The sequence below is a fragment of the Pleurodeles waltl genome, chromosome 5 (assembly GCF_031143425.1).
Source record: "Pleurodeles waltl isolate 20211129_DDA chromosome 5, aPleWal1.hap1.20221129, whole genome shotgun sequence".
Lineage (NCBI taxonomy): Eukaryota > Metazoa > Chordata > Amphibia > Caudata > Salamandridae > Pleurodeles > Pleurodeles waltl.
The window spans coordinates 440970458-440993323 of NC_090444.1; the positions used below are offsets into that span (position 1 = coordinate 440970458).

General features: G+C 42.8%; 1 protein-coding gene across 6 annotated transcripts in view; it reads right to left on the bottom strand.

Annotated features, from left to right (window-relative positions):
- The window catches only part of VPS54 (VPS54 subunit of GARP complex), a 555456-nt gene that overhangs the window by 398048 nt on the left and 134542 nt on the right, over positions 1-22866 (bottom strand). For all 6 annotated transcript variants that reach the window (XR_011203675.1, XM_069234226.1, XM_069234229.1 and 3 more), the window contains one exon: positions 5484-5591. Coding sequence is in view for 5 of the 6 variants with exons in the window: in XM_069234226.1 (XP_069090327.1) it covers positions 5484-5591 (108 nt within the window). In the remaining variant the exon portion in view is untranslated. The remainder of the gene's footprint in view (positions 1-5483; positions 5592-22866) is intronic.

Below are 22866 nucleotides of genomic sequence, written 5' to 3' on the forward strand. Positions count from 1 at the left end.
AGGCTTTCCCTAAAAAATGTACAAAAATTATAACTCCCTGTTACCCACCCCCTTACTCGTGATGTTTAAGGAGGCATTGAAGGTGGGTGAACTTCCCTAGGACCTCCTTGGAGTCACAATATCTGTTATTCTTAAACCACGTTAGCCTCCTTGGGAATGTGAGTACTGAATCCTGGATTCCCCATCTTTTAGATATGCTACAGGTACATGCTGATGCCTTAGGCATCACGGTGAACTGGACCAAATCTACTTTCACACCCCCTCTAGGGCCCCATGATGATATACATGCCTTAACACCATCCCAATGGTTCACAGAACATTTCTGTTACCTGGGGGTACATAGGAAGGACATGAACCATTGGTCCACACTGCCCCTTAATGCGGCCAGCAGAGGTGCGCTATTCAAAATGATCTCCCTACAGAGATTTCTTTACACCCTACATAACTACCCTCACCCTATCCCCCTTCCTACTTCCGCACACTACAAGAGGTAACACATGACATTTGGGCTGGAGGCCTCCTGCATATCTCCTTCTGTAAATGTGTGTTGAACCCTTAGAAGGGAGGATTAGGGTTCCTCAATCTCCAATTAAATTATTAGGCCAGCGACCTTCTCCCCATCACTGACTGGTTCATTGCTGAACGCCAGGATCCCTCCATTGTAATGGAACTTATAGAGTTGGAACTTCATGGTACCCTTACATGAACCTATGGCTGCACGGCCCCTACATCGCTTCCCCTGGCGACTCACCTGACCCTTTTGTCCCGACACCTGTTCCTGAGGTGAGCTGGATGGTATGGGGTCCTGACAGCAATGACATGGCTCTGGTCCGGCTCCTGGCTTACCCACTCCAGTGCTCTGGAGGGTTTCAGGGCATTTAACTTTATTGACATTACAACACTGAGGGACGTGAGGCATGGCACGGCCATGTGCACATTTTGGCACCTGACTACCACCTACACAATGCACAAATCACAATTCTACCGCTTCTTGCAACTGCAATATGCTCTTGAAGGCTCTCTAGACCCCTTAATTCTTCTCCCTCAATTTAATCCCCTTGAGGAACACCTGTTTGACTCGCACCTTGTTACAGCGCATTGATGAATAATGCTCCAGATCCCATGACTACCCTTAGGAAATGCTGGGAGGGAGACTTGGGCCCGTTAGACAATGAGGAGTGGGTTGAGGCAAAAACGCCCCACGGATCCACAGAAATATTGATTAAAATATTTACACTGCGTCTATTACAGCCCCTCACAACTACACAGTTTGGAGAGCAGATCACCACAGCACCGACACCCATTGGGCTCCTTTTTCCATACGGTTTGGGTCTGTCCTGTTATCCAAACACAGTGGTCATCAATTTGAACCACGTTTTCAGCATGTCATGCACAGAGCAGTTTCCTTGGACCCAAAGTTGATTCTATTGGGCCTCCTGGACACCTTGGGGGAGAGACATGGCACTTGGCTGCTGGTCGGAGAGGTCTTCATTATTGCCAAAAAAAGGACATTGCTCAGCACTGGTAATCTTAAGGAGCGCCGTCCTTTCTTAAATGAACTAAGGGAAAGGACTTTGCTGCCACGGCAGAGAAATATGTTTATAAATCCAGGGGATGCTGGGGAAAGCACAATAGGATATGAGGAGAATGGTTGTCCTACTCAGAATCCCTCTTATTTGTGGAATGATCCTTCCGATGTATACTCTTCCTTTTCTGATTATTGTGTATTTGCAAGAACGGACTCTTTGCAGCAGTTAGTATATATTGATTTTTCTTTCCTGATTCTTCGGTTCTCTAAAACTAGTAAATAGATTTATTTTTTAAAAAACTGCATTGTGTGTGTTTCTGCAGGCTACAATAACATGTCTTTCACATTCAGTGTTGGTGCACTGAACCATGTTCAGACATGGACTATGTATAACAAATGGATTATGGGATTCATGTTGATGGCAGAAATGCTACTCAAAGTGGAGCAGTGGAGCTCTACAATAGTAGTTCAAGCTTAGGTACTCTGGCAGCACTCATCCCACAGATCAGTGTGTTCAGCTGGATTCAAAGATTCCTCATGGGTCATTCAAAAATGCTGACTGTCACAAATTGATGTAAACACAACCTGTCTGAGTCAGCTAGAGTCCCATGGAGAAGTTTGTACATGTTGTTGTTATTCTTAAAGAACAAGAGATCCCACAAAGGCACCAAAGAAGTCCAAAATAGCATCAAGTTGCAGGTCTACTAATGAATTGCTCCATGACCAGGTTTCTTTAGCTTCGAAACAATGATAAAGGGACTATTTAACATGAAATTACTGGGATCCAGAAAGGACAGGTCTTCTGAAAATAGTCTTACTTTACAGAAACAGAGGAGCATAACTTACAGTAAATATTTTTCCACAAAGAGGAATCATGGATAAACCCCCGAGTTAATACCCCATTGTATGTGAATGTGTGTTGAACGTTGAATACACATGTTTTCAATGTTAGAGGCCAGCTGTTTTTTTAAGAGTTTCCGGACTTGATAAAAATAATTAAGGACTGACTTTTGAGCAGGGGTTACATTGCATTTTTATAATGGTAGAATCTGCAAATGTATACAAATGGTTTGACTTTGAGAAACAATTGCTTTAAATGAAATTGCTGAAAATCATTTGTTCTGAAAAGTACTTTAATACTGGAAATGTACTAAGTTGTACTAAGTTGAAATGTATTTTCATAAATAAAGGGTAAAACCCCTCTTTTACACCTGCAAACCTCTTTTATTCCCTTACACCTACCCTTATCTAATCCCATTCCTCACTCATGTTTACCTCTTCTAATGAGGATGATGCCAGGATTCACATGTTTACATCGATCCAGGTGGGGAGGTGCCCAGTATATTACACTTTTATCACCTTCAAGCACCCATGCTCTTTTTCTACCACTGGCATTTTACTCACTGCTCCAGAACTTTTTATTTCAATCTGTTTTTGTAATCAAATGTGATATATGTTTTCATTCCGTTTACCTGCGCTACTCATGTGTGTTCTTTCAAATTGTAAGTCAAACAGATTTACTACATCTTTTTTTGTCATTCAGCTCAAATGATTTGAACTAACCAGTGTGTCCGTCAAGTATTTAATAGTGACCACTAACCAAAAACTGAATACACCTGTTACTCCTCGTATGGTATAACTGAGTGAGGCACATGGCACTGTATTGCAACACTTTTTAATGAGAAATGTTTTACTTTTTTAAGATGCACCTCATTCAGGAGTTGAGGTCATGACTCAATGTAGATAATCCACCATAAAAGCTACGTGTTGGAAGAAGATGACTTCACAATTTGACATCATTTTGTCTAAGAGCTAATAATTTTTCAGAGGTTTTCATAAGGCTTCAAACACAATACCATTCAGAGTTTCAATCAATCAAGCAATCCATCAGTAGATTTGTAGATCGTTACTTGTCACCCGTGAGGGTATCCAGGCGCTGCCAGGGTCAAATTGATTAGCCGAATAGCATGATCTTCAGGGACTTTTGGAACTCAGGAAGAGATGGGGAGGTCCGTAAATGAAAGGGTCATTCATTCCATGTCTTCGCTGCAAGGTAGGAGAGGGTGTGACTTCTGCATCTGCTACATCGGATGCTGGGGGGGAGGGTTAGAGAAAGGGATGCAGAGTGGAGGTGTCTGGTGGGCTGATGGAAGTTCAGGCGGTAGTTCGAGTAGGCATGTCCGCAGTTGTGCAGGGCCTTGTATGCATGATTCAGGAGTTTGAACAGGCATAATTTCTGTACAGGGAGCCAGTGGAGTTCCCTCAGTTAGGGGATGATGTGGGTTCGTCTATGGAGATCCAGGCCAAGTCTGGCTTCAGCGTTATGGTCTACAGTCGTCAGAGGTGGTGAGCTGTGATCCCTGTGTAGAAAGTGTTGCTGTAGTCTAGTGGGCCTGGGTGATCTGGAGCTTTGGGGTAGCCATTTGAATATCTTACAAAGGAGGGTGAAGAAGCAGGAGGAGGAGATAGAGCTGACCCAAGTTGCCATAGTTAGCTTGTTGTCCAAAATGATGTCCAGGTTCCTAGCACGGTCGGGGGGTATGAGTAGGTCTGAGTTCTGATGGCCACCAGGATGCATCCCATGGGTAGCTTTTGTTTCCAAAACTCAAAACTTAGTAAGTCCATCTTGTCTGTGTTGAGCTTCTGGCAGTTATTCTTCATCCAGTTGGTGATGTAAGTCATGCAGTTTTGGAAGCTGGTCTTGGGGGCATCTTCGGAAAGGGAGAGGATGAGTTCTGTTTCATCAGAACAGGATATGATGTTGAGTCTGTGTGTTTTGGCAATGCTGGCCAGAGGTATCATATAAGTGATGGAGAGGGTGGTCTTAGCGAGGATCCTTGCCACAGATTATTTCCTTGGGTTAGGAGGTAAAGGGGGAAAGGCAGACTTTTTTTGCATTCTTCTGGTTAGGAAGGAGGCGATCCATCTGGGGGCAGCTTCTTGGATGCCTATGTTGTGCAGCCTTGTGATGAGTGAGTAGTAGGAGAGTTTCAGTACTAACTTCAATATTCTAAAATGGCAGTGGATTGTATGAAAATACTGGACTACAGTACCTCAAAGTTATCTTTGCAAATATTCAAGTCACTAATTTTGGGTCAATCTGCCAACTCCTTAGTTTAGGGAATTTTTCAGTTTAGTGGAAGTGACCTGTATTATTTCAAAAGCCTACCTTACTAGGACTGTTTTTGAAGGAAGGGATCGTTATTAACAAGAAGGAACAAACATCCATTTTAAGACTTAGCAATTAACATCTGACATGTGTAAATGCAGGCCTAACTCTACGTTTTAGGCTGCTTAACAAATATTAGAGATGGGTTTCGTTAGTTGCACTGGCATTCAGCCTTTTTCTCGCTTTCCACTTTTCTTATCCACATCTCCTCCCTCCAAAGCGAGCAAGAGTAACAAATCAGATGAACATCCTCTTGCTTTAGACATTGACTCAAGCCGAGTCCATGGTCACCACTCACTTGTTTAACCCAGTGCTTAATTTGAAAATAAAAAGGTGCCGGTGCCCAAAGCCCTCCTTCTAAACACGCGGATGCTGCAATTAAATGTGTGAACACGGAATACTGAGGCGGCGTAATCCTGAAGCCATCTCAGGCCTCTTCAATCCTCCATTTTATTTCCATTTTCTCATTTTTGTTTGACGCTTTTTGAACTTTCCATGTGTACTGCCTGGTGCAATCCTATGGAATAGCATCAGTGCAGGCCTGGGTAGCTTGAAGCATCACTGTCCGCATATGATCCTCATGGTAAATTAGCCATTACAGTGCAGTAAATAACCACCAGGAAAAATCAAGACTCAAAATAAGATACACAAATAAATATATAACGAATTATGGTGAAGGAGTTCAATTTCCTTTGCGTTATACGGATTCGGGGTACATGGTGCCATGCCACATGAAAAAAAGGCCTTTTCAGATCTATAAGCAGTAAATGAGAAATATTATTTTACCTGTTTAATGATATTCTTTGCTGTTGTGCTCATTTCTTCACCATATATCTCATAGAAATTGAGCTTCCTTTGTTTTAAAAGCCCAAACACCAAGGATACTAGCCTTTCCTATCAACAGAGAAATAGGATAACTGGTTAGACAGTAACACTAAATGCACTACGTTTCATTAATGTTTCACTTAATTAGAGACTTGCACTATCTGAGCATACAAGTTTGCAACCTAAGTATTTGGTGATAGAATACTGCACAATTACAAAAAAAATGTAATTCCTCAGTTATATAAGAAAAAAAAAACAAGCCCTAAAGTTTCCACATAACTATCTAGTTAAAAAAAAAATGGTAGTATCTTTTGGATAGGCAAGCATATAGTGCCAACCCTAGACTGCGCGTCTTACTGGTGGCAGGGAGTACTGGAGCTGTCGGGAAGAAAAGCTATCCTCACAACCTCTTTCACAGACTTCTAACTGGCTCAAAGGATTTCCTGTGTGTTTTAATTCTGTTGACTCGGTCCCACCACGGCATACCAGCTGTCCATGCAAAGAACAGTGTGGTAAGCCTGTACAGTCAACCAAAAGCACTGCTGTCACAGAGCACATTTCTTGTCCCGGCCACCTGTTTTCGGCCATAATTCACACGGAATCCTCAAACAATTAAATTAAATTTGTTACCCAATTTATACAAGTTACACACATTTATAAATTGTATGTATCAGGAAATAGGAATCCGAGAACTAAGACAAATTATTCTATAAAATAACATGACTGTTGTGCTGAGCCTCACAAAAAATGTGTTAACATGTAACATGATAACACTTGCTTCCAAACCGGTAATGTGCAACTGAAACTTATCCGGAGTACCACAGGTATTCTGCACATCATGGAACACTTTGCTTTTATAATTCATTAACATGATCAGCTATATGAAAAATAGACTGTTATTTACAAAGCAAAGAACTAATAATAACTGGGGTTGTATGTCATACAATAGAGTGCTTCACCAATCAAACGTTTCTCAGTCAGAAGCCCACCAGACAGGTTAAACAACGAATATTTCAGTCCTTCACAGACTTTACTTATAAATACACTATGTCAGCGCATGGATCAAAGGTCCTGGAATATTTTAAGCTTAAGGACCTAACTGAATGCACCTTGCACTATTAAAACGCTACACGTTGCATGCACAATTACTAAAGAGGTCACACATTAGATCCTGTTAACATAGATATTTCCGAAATCTAATTTAAAAAAACAGTTTACGTAATTTCCAAACATAGAAGAACCTAGTTTTGAAACAGGAGACTGATTACTTTTTGATGGATCCAGTTGGCCTTAGTTTCCAGTGGAAAGAATATTGCAAGATGAATGAATATCCTCAGAGGGTACTATGACATGGGTCTGGATGCCTTAGTTTCCCATAAAAATAATATTTTAAGAACTCCTAAAATGAATTAATAGCCTCAGAGGGTACTAAGACCTTCACTGTATTCTGATGGAGGGACAACACTGATCTTATAACTAACCATCTAGGTCTGCACCAAACAGTATGCTAGATTTTAGAAAGTTGTTCTTGAACAAAAAAGGAATCAGCTGCTTAAAGGTTCACAAGACAACACAGGACACTTTTACCTCTGTATTTTTATTCGATCAATTTTTGATGTACAAACATATGTTTACAATGAATGAAACAGATGTCACAAAGTCAGGTTAAAAAATTGCAGGCCATCTGAAGTAAGGAGTAACCATGCAGAGTTAAAATTGGTTTAGCGTTATAAAGCTCTCTAATGTACATACTTACTGGCAATCTGGCAGCAAACACTACACAGACTTTGATACAGAATTCTCTTACCTTCACAGAAAACACATTTCAAGATGTTAATGCTACTTGATGAACATGCACAGTAAAACACCCAGGTCTAGAAAAGGCTTTTGATAATCAACAAAATGAACTGGCATGTACTGTCAGGTGTGGAGAAAACATTTTCTCTTTAGGTCGAAAACCCTCACTCACCAACAGGTTCACAGGGTTCTCCTCACGCCCCAACGAAGTTGAGGTGTGGGCTACAACTCCTGAAATCAGGAGGACCTCTTTGGATGTTTTAAATTGTGCCTATGTGAGCAAGATGTATGGGTGAGTGGAGCAGAGTGTAAGAAGGTGTACGAAGTGTAGTTAAAACTATTGCATAAACAGATGGTAGCCTTTATTGTTGTCTGGAGCAGCTAAGTCTCAGGTTGGCTGTTGTCCACCAGTTGACTGTCCTGCAGGACAGAGCTTCATTGCAGACATAGGCCAGGTCTGGAAGATTGTGTGGCCAGGACACATGAAAGGGAAAATTACATAAACCAGTTCCAAGGAAGAAGACCTGGAATACACATCCCCCATGTGGGAAATAAATTGTCAGAAAAATGGTAGCCAAGACCCATAGTTTGTTGTTGCGGTCTCTTTTACTGAGGACGGGGTACTCTGCGGAGTACTCGGATCTACTAAATAGCCAAGGGTTGGTGACGCAATGACAGACATGGATGGATTATGAAGTGGTGGTAGGGATTGTGTGTTGGACAACTGGGTCTCATCTGTACCCACCCACTGCGGTGTCAATGGAACCCCACGGAGCTAGCTCTCCCGAAGCAGCGGTGTCTCAGGGTTCTGTCAAATCAGACAGCATGGATATCTAACTTGTCGTCGGTTTGCACATATTTTATGCATATTTCTTCCGGAGCCATTCAGAATGCTTCGGGGGCTCCAATACCAACCATCTAACAGCTACGTAGCATTTAGCCAGCAGTAGACATAGTAAGATAAACTTTCTGCTAAGTTTTTCATTAGTTTTCTTTTACGTCATTAACCTTCCTCTTCCCCCAGTCTTCTTTTTTCTTTTTGTACCCTTAACCTACTTCACACCACAGGATCAACAGAAAAATTGTACCTAGAACAATGCTTCCCGAACTTTTTAGAACCATGATCCACTTTTTAGGCAAACATTCGTGACCCATCTAGCTTTAATGGACATGAGGTGGGCGTTTTTTTAAATCTAACTAAATCACTGCGTGGTAGTGCAGTGTCATTTAAAGCTACTATATTTTCCATTGCAATGATCACTAAATTTGCACAGACGCTCAGTTTTACTGATAAAATTTTACTGCACACAAATGGTAATGTGTGGAAATTTGGTTTCAGTAAGTTATCACTTGTGCACCACCTAGTAAAGTATCTTGAATTGTTTTGATTCTATTCAAATCTTTGTTTCCATCACACTTCACAATTACAAAAAATGTGCTACAGTTTTCCCCACCCCCCCAATGCTGAGTACAGTTCATTAACAGGTATTTAACATTTTGATGCGTATTCGAAAAAAATGACGTACTACAGCCTCTGCGTTCACCTTCTGTACCCCAGCAAGACTGTCACATTATTAACTTTACTCTTCTTTCTCTGGTTCCAACGGGAGCGTGAGCAGAGCCAGGCTACAGTCTTGAGTCAGGCTCGAGATTCCAGTGGTTTGCCTACCTCTAGTGTATGATGGGTAGAACCAGAGGCAGAAGATGAGAGGCTTGAGAGAAGTGACAGGTAAAGAGTAGCACATCGAAGGGAGCGGTGGATATAGGGGAGTTTATAACAAGCAAACAATCAAATATAAAAGGAGCGAAAGAGTGAGAAAGCTAGATCAATCAATCAATCACAATATTTATAAAGCGCGCTATGTACCCGTCAGGGTTTCGAGGCGCTGAGGGGAGAGGGGGGCGTGGTGCGCTGCTGTTTAGCAGTCGAAGAGCCAGGTCTTGAGGAGCCTTCTGAATGCGAGCAGGTCCTGGGTCTGGCGTAGAGGTGTGGGGAGAGAGTTCCAGGTCTTGGTGGCGAGGAAGGAGAAGGATCTGCCGCCAGAGGTCTTGCGCTGGATTCGGGGTACGATGGCGAGGGCGAGGGCGAGGTTGGCGGATCGGAGTTGACGAGTTGGAGTGTAGAAGTTAAGTCTGGTGTTGAGGTAGGAGGGTCCGGTGTTGTGAAGCGCCTTGTGAGCGTGGGTGAGGAGTTTGAAGGTGATCCTCTTGTCTACCGGGAGCCAGTGGAGTTCCTTCAGGTGAGGGGAGATGTGACATCGGCGGGGTATGTCGAGAATCAGTCGGGCGGAGGCATTTTGGATACGTTGGAGTCGTTTGATGTCTTTGGTTGGGATGCCTGTGTAGAGTGCGTTGCCGTAGTCAAGTCTGCTGCTGACGAGGGCCTGGGTCACCGTCTTTCTGGTTTCTGTTGGAATCCACTTGAAGATTCTGCGGAGCATTCGAAGGGTGTTGAAACAGGAGGAGGAGACGGCGCTGACCTGTTTGGACATGGTGAGGGCGGAGTCCAGGATGAAGCCGAGGTTTCTTGCGTGGTTGGCAGGGGTGGGCGGGGGTCCGAGGTCGGAGGGCCACCATGAGTCGTTCCAGGCCAAGGGAGTGCGCCCGAGGATGAGGACTTCCGTCTTGTCGGAGTTGAGTTTCAGGCGACTGTTGTTCATCCAATCGGCGATGGCTTTTAGTCCCTCGTGGAGGTTTGTTTTGGCGGTGAGCGGGTCTTTGGTCAGGGAGAGGACGAGCTGGGTGTCGTCGGCATAGGAGATGATGCTGAGATGATGTTGGCGGGCCAGTTTAGCGAGGGGGGCCATGTAGACGTTGAACAACGTAGGGCTGAGGGAGGATCCTTGGGGGACGCCGCAGATGAGGTTGGTGGCTTTGGAGCGGAAAGGGGAGAGACGGACTCTCCGAGTTCTGTCGGAGAGGAAGGATGAGATCCAGTGGAGGGCTTTATCTTGGATGCCGGCTTCCTGGAGGCGGGTCAGTAGGGTGCGGTGGCAGACTGTGTCAAAGGCGGCTGATAGGTCGAGGAGGATGAGGGCTGAGGTTTCGCCGTTGTCCATTTGATGTCTGATGTCATCTGTGGCGGCGAGGAGAGCAGTCTCAGTGCTGTGGTTTTGTCTGAATCCGGATTGTGAGGGGTCCAGGATGGAATTGTCTTCGAGGAAGTGGGTGAGCTGAGTGTTGACGATCTTCTCGATGACTTTAGCTGGAAAAGGGAGGAGAGAGATCGGACGGAAGTTTTTGAGATCGTTGGGGTCGGCCTTGGGTTTCTTGAGGAGGGGTTGTATTTCTGCGTGTTTCCAGCTGTCCGGGAAAGTTGCGGAAGTGAAGGAGAGGTTGATGATCTTGCGGAGTTCGGGGGCGATGGTGGCGTTGGCTGAGTTGAATACGTGATGAGGGCAAGGGTCCGTAGGGGAGCATGAGTGGATGGTGTTCATGGTTGTTATGGTTTCTGCATCGTCCACGTGGGTCCAGGCGGTGAGGCGGCGGTCGTGGGAGGAGACGTCGGGGGTGGGGACTGGCGGTGGACCGGTGTTGAAGCTGTTGTGGATGGTGGCGATTTTCTGGTGGAAGAAGGTGGAGAGGTCGTCGCAGAGTTTCTGGGAGGGCGGGATGTCGTTGGAGTTGGCTTTTGGATTGGAGAGTTCCTTCACGATGCCGAAGAGTTCTTTGCAGTCGTGGGCGTTGTTGTTGATGCGTTCGGTGAAGTGGGCGCGCTTGGCGAGGCGGATCCGTAAGCTTGGCAGACTCAGTAATAGAAGAGAAGTTGTTGGGAGGAGAGAGGTAGGTGCAAAAGGGGGAGGCGAGCTGTGGATGTAAGAGGGACAGAACCAGCATGAGAAGGAAAGAGGCTCAGTGGAGCAAGGTCAGGGGAATGTTCTAGACCTGTGGTTCCCAACTTGTGGTCCAGGGACCCGTGGAGGTCTGCAAAGCCTTCCCAGGGGGGTCCGTGACTTCTTAGAAAATTAAGTAATAATAACAGATTAATAAAGTGCATATAAAGTGGCTAAATGTACAATTAAACAATTTAAAACGTACTATAATTGTCAAGGAATTTGAAAATTGAGGCTAAAAATTAAATTAGTACCCTCAGATTGGTTCATGCAAGCAGTGCAGGAGCATTAAACATAATGTAGTATGGAAGATATGTGGCTTCAATTGAATTTAGAAAAGATCCAACCTTTCTTTATTTTTTTATTTCTGTTTTCAAATTAAATAAAATGTGTTACCAGTTGTATATGTGTTTTATGGAAGTACTGTTTTGCAGTTCAAATCATCAGCAATATTTATGCCTGGGTCCCCGGCTTCCAGAAATGACTCGGTGGGGGAGTCCCGGATTCAAACAATGATTCAGTGGGGGCCCCGGATTCCAATAATGATAAAAGTGAGGGTCCACAGAAGTCAAAAGTTTGGGAACCATAGACACTTGTCCGAGACACATCCTTGTCGAGTAGCTCATTGTTAAAAAAAAAAAAAAAAAAAAAAAAAGAGGAAATGGAGTTCTTCCTGAAACTGTGAGTAGGTTGGTTATCACTTTGCGAATAAAACACTGCAAAGAAAGTGAGATTCTGATATTGTACCCGAGACGGCTGTATCAATACACTGATGCATGATAATGCAACCTGGTACGTTCTGTGGTTTCTAAATCTTAGCCACATATGTTACTGCATTGTTACATAGCAGAATTTAAGTCTGGGTAACCTATCAAATAGGAACAGTAGACATCAGCAAGTCTCCATGAATGCTAAATAGCAAAAAAGTGAGTGCACGATTCAGACACCAAAGGAGGCTGGAGGAGGTAAATCACTACTGAACACCTGCATAGATCAGACACAAGGCGATTAAAAAAAGATGAAAAATCCCAGATATAGCCACTGAGTGCCATCTCTACCGGTAATTTTTCACAGCAAGTAACATACGACTGTAACATCAAAGATTGTTGCCACAGAGGGTCCTACAGGTACAGACACTACTGACAGGTTAAGCCACATATTGCTGCACCAAGGGATAATCATGAATGACTAGAAGCTAAAAATGACACTAGTGCTTGATGCAAGGTTAACTTGGAGAGGGTCAGAAGAGACTGGCAAGTTGAAAATTAGAAGCTGAAACAAAACTGCTAATGACTAAAACGTATTGTTGAGCTCTCAAGAAGCACTCTGAGAAAAAAAACATTTCCTTAAATACTGGGCCGAAGATGCAGAAAGAGGAGTTACGAGGAGCAACAAATAGATTTTGGGCCTCAATGAATGAGCCGGGAACCCAAGCACTGAGCTGTTTCAGGAAGAATAATGTATCATAACAGTTGTAACCAATGTCCTACCAAGTACTTCTCAGTTGAACGGACAAACAGGATCCAGGAATCACCGGTCATACCTGTAATTGCTAAATTGTTAACCTATGGCGACAGAGACGTTATGCTGCAAAAATGTGTGAGGCATGCACGCCTAAGCCTTACACCAAACACCCAAGGATCTCACGCCTCCCTCCCAGACAGCGCCAGTAGGGAGTGGTAGCAAGGCCGTGACAGATTCCACGATTATCTACAGCAGAGCAGTGCCAGAGTGGAGAACAGTTCTCATCTGTACCTCGTCCTTCTGACTCCCTTCGCTGCCTGTTACAAGTGTTGCTGGCTGACTGTCACTTTGTTTATAACGGAGATGCAACTTTTTAATATAAAAATTTGTATTTTGGATTGTTTCATTTAAGCATGCTAGATTACTCCACTGCATGGAGTAGTCTTCACTGGATTTGACAACACCCCTTCTAATGTGACAATTTTATTAATGGAGCAAACTCAGCTGTCTTGTGCCTTTTGTATAAACATTTGCTGTTATAGATTGAACAACGCTATTTTCAACCAAGCAATATGCAACTGCACACTGAACTGATTTATTTCAAGGGGCTCTCAAATGTTACGCTTATGCAGAAGGAGGCATAGAGAAGAAAATTAATTGCCTTTGGGTCACCTAGTTTGGTTGAGCTGTGAAGCTGGGTTTGAAACCAGTTTCTTTACTGTACAGTGTGCAGGTATGACACTGCATGGCTATCACATTTTTCATCTTTGGCTTTGATGACATTTTTATTATTCACCCAAGAGGCAAGCCAGATGTCTTGTTCCTCCTATAAAAGGCCTTTATTATGGTAATAGCTGGAGAAACATTATGGCCTATTAAACCATATATGAGAAAGGAATTTGTACAGTGTGCATCCTGAACTGAATTATCTCACATTGTTCTTAAATGTGATAATTTAAAAGGAGTAACAATGAGGAAAAGCTGTTTTCAAGGTCCCACAGTTTGGCCAAGATAGGAAGCCAGGCCCTGTTGGTCAGGGCACCACAACTAGATTTGTCTTGAGCCCCACAAAAGCTTCTGACTAGCCCCAATTGTTTACACAATTGGTGATGCAGAAGTACCAATTGTTCCTCATAACTGTCTGCCAGCGCAACAACAAAGAAGAATATTTCTAAAAGTTAAGAAATGACTCCTTTAATTACACATGAAGTACGTTATCAAACCTGAAAGTCCTGTACAATAGGAAATTTAACTTCTTCACAGATGTACCAGCAGAGTGGACATGGGCTGAGGCACTAACAAACCGTGGAAGACCTATGCACTAGTCCCATTACAGGTCAAGATTATGATCACAACGAAGGAGAAAACCGCAGTTACTTGGGAGACCACTCTCTCCTCTGCACAAGCTGAGAGGGTTGCTGCAGCAGTGGTCGCACTCCATGAACCCTTAAGCTTGACTGCCACCAATGATTCAGGAGCAGTCCACTGGTAACTGGTGGTGACACAGACATGTCAGGAAACTTCCATGCATGAGACTAGTGGCTGTAGCTGAGTACCAAGGCAAAACAATATCAGACCATTGCCTGCTCCTCATTACTTTAGCCTGTGATAGGTTGCCCATGAGCATTTCCACGTGAAAACAGATTGTGGTAGAGCTGTAAGATGCAGCTTTTCGGGGGACTGTGAGCCAAAGAGAACTATTAATGAGAAAATTAGGAAAAAATCAGGGATTGTGCTAACAGACTAGGAAGTGTTAAGTGTTATCATTTGTCACTAATTTTTCAAGAAACTAGAATCAAAACCAGAAATGCCACATTATACAAGCTAAACCTGTTTAATGTGTAGTAAAATACATTAATCATTTGTTCTGCTAAAATTCCTTGAATGACAGGCACAATCTTCAATTTGTTGGAGGACCATTGTGCATTAAAATGCACTATCTGCCATGCACTGGCCATAAAATGACCCCTAAACACATTACTACCACAGTAAGTTTAACAAGGAGATGTGGCATTAAGGCCAGAGCTGGCAAATTTGGAAATGGGGAACCAGGTTTCAGTCTCTGCATCGCTCAACATTCTGTGATTTTGGGCAAATCAAAATCTCCCCGTGCCTACAAAATAGGAGTGTGACCTTGTGTAATATAACTGGTGATCATGCAAAGCACTTTAATGCCCTAAGGTTGGGTTTGCGCTATATAAAACTGCAAAATAAATAACTGGATCACCGGCAGGTTATTTTAAGTCTGAGGCTGAATATGGCTTGCCTCCAGCATTTGAGGTACCAGCCCCTCTCGACATTTGGGTCTAGTTGCACACCTGACTCAGGTCTTGCCGCCAACAGATGTGATACACATTTCAGACCAAGGGTAAACCAGTGGGCATCTTCAGCTGATGGCTTTGGAACTGGTGAACCTGGTTCGGGTTCGGTATCGGCTCAACAGCCTGTGATTCTGGGCAAACCACTTACCCTCCCTGTGCCTAAAAGAATGAATGTGCAACTGGTGCTCATGTAAAGCACTCCAATACTTTTGAGTCGACTTTGAGTTATATGAAGTTAACGGCATCTTCACGTGAACAGCCCTTTCCAAACCTGGAAGATCAATCTCAGAGATTTAAAATCTCCATCACTGCTGTCTAAGTAATTTGCAGTGAACTCAACTTCAAAGGCTTTGAAGACAAAGTGAAATAGATTTTTTCTAAATTGTTGCAGTCTGCTTTTTTTGCAACGCTAACAAGTAATGTGATTTTTCTTTTTCCTAAGTCGAGAGGTAAGTTTGTTGGCATCTGGAAGGTGTGAAAAGGTGAGCTCGCATTTTTTGTCTTGCTCATTGTTATGTGTGTACCTAGGGACTTAGAACCACAATACTTGATCAGATTCCACCCCCAAAATTCTGAGAGAGAAAGAACGATCATGAGGGAGAAGCGATCATTAAGGATGGAGCCTTGAGCTTCTGGTAGCCTGACACTTGAAGTTTCAATAAACCTTTCAACAAACTTACCTGTCTGGTGAAGTTCATCCACATAAACACCCAACTCAACTCTATGTGCACTAGTGGCATTTTCATCAGGGTGGCTGACATGAATGCTTCCAAGTCTATTTTTAAAGAAGGAATCACTTTTATTAATAACGCCTCACATTGCGGTTATATAATCCGGAGTACTAGGTTGAAACTCTTCCACATGTTGAAGAAATGTAGTGGTCTGAATTGTCAAAAAAAAAAAGTCATTATATATTATATGATGTTTGTTGCGTGATTTACAGACCTAATATTTTTAGGGCTTGGCTGGTGCACGGGCTCAGAGTCCAGAAAGACCCTTGGCTTGGGCCACCTTGTGAATTCCTTGGCTCACTCACCTTTACCCAATCTGACGGATGCTGCCTTATGTTGTACGTTTTCTGTATGTGAGACAAACCGCACAGATAGTGCAGACGCCAGCCCTGTTCTGTTTGTGTAAGTGCTGTGCCGCTCTGACTTTTCCTTTGTGGTACAGTAACGCCATAGTGACGTATTATCTTAATATCGGTATGGGGCTAGTATTCGCCACGTGTTTTTGCTAACACTGTCTTTCATAAACTAGTAACAAGTGTGAAATTATAATAATTCTTATTTTGATCACTGAATAAAGGCATTTACATGACGACACCAAGGGTATTATGTTCGGATGGAGGGGAAGTGTAAATTTGTGGATATAATGGATAATTTTGGGACAAAGCTTCAGACTATAAGTGAGCCCAGGGCAGACAAATGACTTTGGGCAACATGTTGTTTGCTGATAATAATGACTAATGGGTCCTGAGTCGGGAAATCCGATGATAAAGATTAACTTTTCATGAACTGAAACACCATACTACTGGATAAGGAGGACTATTTTGGCTCTCTCTGTTAAACTTAAGCCATTGTGAGAATAACAATGAGGATTAATTGGATCATTGATTCCAAGGTTGGACATATAAAGCTGGGTGGTAATGGACTTGAACACTCTAAGGATTAACTTTGTGGTCTAATTAAAATTGCCACATTAGGGTTTTGTGTGGAACTACGGATCCTATTAAAACTGAGAAATATAAAATTAAATTAAATGAGTTTTGTAAGAAAATTGCATGACATTATGTCAGCTATGCTTCAACAGAAGCGCTCCCTGATTTCTGCTATCTCTAGAACTACCTTTAGAACCAAAAATTCTAGTATAGTCATGCTTCTGGTGAAATGTATTATAAAATTCAGCGCAAGTCACAGATTTTCCCAAACATTTCACCATTCGCCTTTCTGTGATCGGTGTAAATCTGTCTTTAATTCCTCTACAGCCCTGAACTATAGTATTGGGTTAGAGCACTGTTAATTGTGCAATTCGCCAACATGATTCTAACAGTTTATTTGTTGCTAATTATCCAATACCTATTCTGCAAGTCAATGTTCAATTCTATTGAAGTTTACCACGGTTACAAGCTCAGTGAACCATTTGCCATATATTTTCAAAATTCAAGCAATGATCAATTTCCCCACTCAATGTGATGATCAATTTCCCTGCTCAATGAAGTGGCTGTAGTAGTGCACCCCAAATCCTCTTTGTCTACTGTTATTAGGTCTGCTGAGACCAGCTGAGTAGTGGTGGGTTCAGGGGCTTGGGTTGGAGCAGCACTGGATATTGTTATGTTGGCCCTCCCATCACTGGCTGTTTCCTTTTTGGTCCGTTTGGGCAGTGGTGGAAATGCTGACTTAGGCTGTACACCTGCCCTTCTGGGGGTCTTCCCATTCCCCCATGCACCAGAACCTGCTGTATCAGTAGCAGTGCCTGCTTGTGGGCTGGAGCATGTCTGTGTTGGGCATGCCAGAGTTGTTCAGAGTAAGTACATAAATTCCTCAAAAGGGGCAAGACACCCCATTAATTCTACCAAGTCTGGGTCCTTGGGTCCAGCTTTCCCCTACACCTGCTTAAGAATCTTGTAATAGCACTCCCCTTACTACAGTAACAGTAATCCTTACTGTCTTTAAGACTGGGAGCAGCTGTACTGGTGCTATTATGTACAAGGTTATCAACACTTACCTCCAAACACTTTAGCACCTTTTTAGTTGGAAAAGGAGCAAGACTGAATATCTTTCTGAGTTCAATGGAATCACGTTGAGTTAAAAATTTGGAGACACACACATACACAAAAACAAAAACATCAAACTCTTCACTCATCCCTTCATGGTGCTGCCCAGCTCAGACACAGCATACCCCAACAACTGCATCTGCTTTCACAAACACTGCAGACACCTTCGCTCGGCCAAACTCCTACTCAAACACATTCCTCGCATATGGAAAACCAGATCTGGCGGTCAAGCCTGCTCTTATCATTCTTAAAGACTGGAATGACTTGCTTCTAAATATCAGAACCCCCTTGTCATTTCTTGAATTCTGCAAGAAGCTAAAGACCCGGCTCTTCAAGCAGCCACTCGACCTAGACTCTGCTCTATTCGTAGATGCTCAGCACCAGGATACCATGCTGGGTGATAGTATGCAATGCAGATCTACAGAAAATAACAATTATATTCCTTTTTAGCAAGTTGATTCAGTGTGCTTTAAATTTAGATTTGACAATCATTGTCTAAAATAATCAATTTTGGAGAAATTATGTAAGCCCACCTTGTAAAGCAGTATTTAAGTCATCAATTACAGTTCTGACTGGTATGGTCAAATATGTGTTAGAAGCAACGTTTGCTACTAAACATTTTGGATATACCTTGTAGCATACACCATGCATCCAGATGATGTTGTATTTAAATTATATCCATCCAGGATTTAGAATCTATCCAGTATTTGTGGCAGGGAAATACATTAGGATGCTTGAAAATGCAGAATTGCACATACAATTATCAGAAACATTATTGGATGTTGGCCAAGGCAAGGAATCAATTTGCAGTTTCCTTACATAGGCCCCATCGATGCTTCTGACATGCCTACTCTTGCAGCATGGTTTTCAACAACACTCAGATTAGTTTGTAATCTTCCTAGAGGCATGGAAATTAGTAAGTCCCTTTCACCGGTGCAAATGCAGTGCTAGAGACTGATGATCCCAGGGAACCTCTGTTTTCCAACTAAAGGAGGGTGAAGTAGAGAGGAAAAAAGGGGTGGACTCAACATAAGTCACAAAGTAGATATTGTCAGGATTAGAAGGTACTAAATCAACTGTGATGTAGATACTCCTGATAAGGGCTTTTGGTTCAGTTAAGAAGAGAATGTGCAGAATTTAAGCATTCCTTGAAGAAGGGAAGAAAGGGCATGAAGTATGTTACGAGTGCAGCAATGAAAACCTGGCTACAGTAGGATCTTATCCAGGAAGAACAGAGGTTCACTTGAAGGCATTGGTGGCCCACTGCTTATGAAATGTATTGTGCTATAGATTTAAGTGGATCCTAATTTTCAGCAGAGAGGTCAAGTAAACTAGTCTTGAGCTTATTATTTTGCCAACATTTGATAACACTGCAAGTTTAATAAATTATTAACTAAGTAATGTCAGGCGTCCTAGCAAGCTCTGGTTTAATACATATCAGAGACAAACAAAGCCCAACCCTGCTGTGAAAATTACATAAAAATTGCATACCCAACAAAAATGGATGGATGTGTCACTGAACGCCCCACAGAATGAAGAGGTGTCACTTTTCCCTCTACCATTTATCCCCAGGGAAGGAAACGGACAGCAGAGGAGTTGTCTTGCATTTACCTACATTAACTGAGTGGTGGTATTGAAGTAGTCTGTGATGCAGTTTTGATGTACAGAGAAGGGCCCACAGACCTGCTGACTCTGATCCACCATCTATTACCTCAACTCCTGTTCAAACAAAACAGAACAGCTACTTCAATACTCTCTTGTAAGTGAGCAACATACCCAGGTGTGATATGGCTATAATGGAGGCTCTGGCACAGTTATTACTTCTGCAGAAGCTTGGGCACTTTGAATGCCCTCCTATAACATGGTGCAGGCAATCCCAAAAAGAGTGATAGAGCAAAAGGTCGGGATTGATGATCACATGCAGGAAGAATGCAAAACAGTGAATGTTGAAGAAGCAGAGAGGTTAGGAGATATATCCAACTCTAAACGAAGGGCATGAGGGACAAAGCTTCTGCACTGCACTTGAGGATTCATTAGCCTGATTAGGTGCTTGTGAAATACAATCATGAAGTAAGTCAGCATATTAAATGATCAGTTAAACCAGTGTTTTATTATTGAGTTCCTCTCATGTAACAATAAATAATGGGGAAAGCAGGTTAGGTCTCCAAGGAACAAGTACAGAGATTTAGATACTGGCTTCCAGAGACTGTACAGTCCTCAGTCTGCCTACCCCACCATCAATGGTGGTTTGAAATTTTTACATGTCTGGTCCAAAATCTATAGATTAACCTTGACTCAGAATGGTCTTTAATGCCACAGATCAAACCGTAACCAAAAATGCTATCACATTCACTGACTTTGCATGATCTTTTCATTAATGACGAAAAGCTACCAAACTGCTGCTATTATGGCGGAGGCTGAGTCACATCAATAACTGCAATGAAATCTGCAGAGGCTTTCCTTTCCAAATCCATCTGCATGCCTAAAGAGCTGAAACCTATGCCATACATCAAACACTTGGCCTAAAAAGACCTGAGCACATTTCCCCTGCACCAATCATATGACACTGGTGGCCACTTAAGCAGAATATTCAATTAAAAACTCTGCAGTACCTATTTAAATTGCCCCAGACGACCCCACCAGATACCGAAGGTCAGCTTCCCAGAATTGAATATGTCTTAGTTGCCATTTGAACTCCTACAATTTGCCTATTCGTTTCAAATGGAATTCAGAAAGTTATAAAAATGATCAGACTCACCTCTTTCTTATAAACCTCCATTTGTGCATTATCGTAACTCTTGCAAATCAGTTGGGTTTGAGTTTGTGCTACCTTACTGACTGAAACACCTTCGCCCAACTCCTTTTTTGAGTGCTTTAAACCTTTCTTCTTGGCTGTGCCAGAACTACACAAAATAAAAAGAAATATCTAGAAGGAAGAGACACCTAAAACAGCATACGCAGGATGTGAAGTGGAGAAACTCACAAGGAACCTAGATATACAAAGTCTACTCTTGTGAAATGCTCATAAGTGTGCAAAATAAAGACCTTGGTTGGCAGGTGCCACCATCCCACTAAAGAAGGAAATACAAATTTAACACCTGAATGAATCTAGGTTCATTTATGTGCCTGACAATAGAAAATTAATGATCTGGTATATAAAAAAGCAGCATTAAAACATAAATCTAATAATACATACATTAAAAGCATCATTGCATCACTGATGGGTTCCTAAAATAGGGTGGCAGAAAGACTAACAATGTTGACAACGTTTTCCTGACTACATACTATATAAATTTGAATTTACACAGGCAATGCACCTAAACAAACAGAGGTGCAGCTAGTTAGCCGGAGAACCCGGATTAGGCCGACAGGCATCATGTGGTGTGGAATTCTACTCAGTAGCCACAATCCATGCGATCCTGTCTTCCAAATCCAGTAGCCTCATTAGCATAATGAAAACCTACATGAGAGAAGGTGGATATTACATGCTAGAAGACATGTACCACAAAGTAACAAACAAAGAGTTTGAGCAGCTAAAATATAAAAATAAAAAAAACAACAACTCAATGAACTGCAAACGTATGAGCGGGCCATCAGATCCACAACCATCAAAAAGTGTAATGGAATGTACCACAACCATCAAAAAGGAAACCACTAGAGCAAAATGGTCCTTGAAATTATGATTAAAACACTCAAGACCTAAGGCATGCATATCAAGGCTACATGGGATTCGAACTTTAGGTAGAGTGATGTTAAGATGAAACACAATGTGCTCCTTGAGTGTGAAACAAGGATGCTGACTGGTGCAGGTTTAGTCAGAAGCTACGCAAAAGCGCAAGATGTTTACCACATAGGAAAGTACATTTTAAGCTACTGTATGGCACGTTTTGCACAAAGATCAAATTGGAGGAAATTTTTCTAAATATTAGTGAATTCTGCTGGAGGAGGTTTGGCGATGAATATCTCAGAATACACATCTGGTAGTACTGCTTCAGATTTATAACACCAAGGAAGGTAAAACTGAATATTGACAGAAAAGCTTTAGCGGAGGAAGCTGGCCTGGTGTGTGTGTGGGTGTACCTAAGGTACTTACACCTTATACCAGGTCCAGGAATCCCCTATTAGTGTAGTGTAGGCAGTGTCTAGAAGCCATGCTTTCTAGAGGTAGCTGTGGACGAGCAGCCATGGCTTATCTAGGAGACATGCAAAGCTCATGGAATACCACTGTGGTCACAAAGCACTCACACACACGAAAGAAAACACTCAGTGTTACAAAACTAAAGATACTTTATTTTAGTGATACAATAGCAAAAAATTTTAGAGAGGAAACCCTCCAATAGGAGGGAAGTAACACACTAAATATATACACCAGTTACCAGAAATAGGCATAGAAAGTGATAGAAAACAGTGCAAATGCAGTTAGACAATACTGCCCGTAGGGGGGAGTCCAAACTTATACTAAAAAATGGAATGCAAACACAGGGCCACCACCTAGGTAAGTTGAATGTGTAGAGGGGAGCTGGGGTACTAGGAAACCCCAAAGGTAAGTACCATAGTGCTCCCTAGCGACCAGGAGGAAAGGAGTAAATTACTCGTATTTCCCCAAACCACCCAAAAGGAATAAAATGAAGAAAATGCAACACCCAGACAATACTGCAAGAAACCAGCGGTGGATTCCTGAGGAGGAAGACCTGTGAAGAAGGGGATCAAGTCCAGAAGTGACAGAAGAGCCCAGGATGAGTAGGAGCTACTACCCAACCAGCTGTGGATACAGGAGTTGGTTGATGGTGATGTGAAGGTCAGCACTGTAGCTCTGGAGTTGGTGAAGAGTGCAGACAACTTCCCACACTGGAAGAAGGATTGCAGTCAGTTGTTGGTGCAGGAATTCCACCAAGAAGCCTTGGCAAAGACAAATGTCGGGGTTGGCGGAAGTGGAGCTGCTGAGGACCAGCGAGGCCGAGGAGGACTCAACCCAGGAAAGGGAGTCGGAGGGGACTCTCAGCGACACAGAGAGCCCACATGAGCAAAGGCAGCACCCACAGGAGTTCCACAGGATGAGGACACAGGAGTCGCAGAAGAGCCCACATAGCACAATTGGAGAAGGGTCCCACACCTCAGGAGAACTATGCAGAGGACTGTGCGTTGCAGGAAGG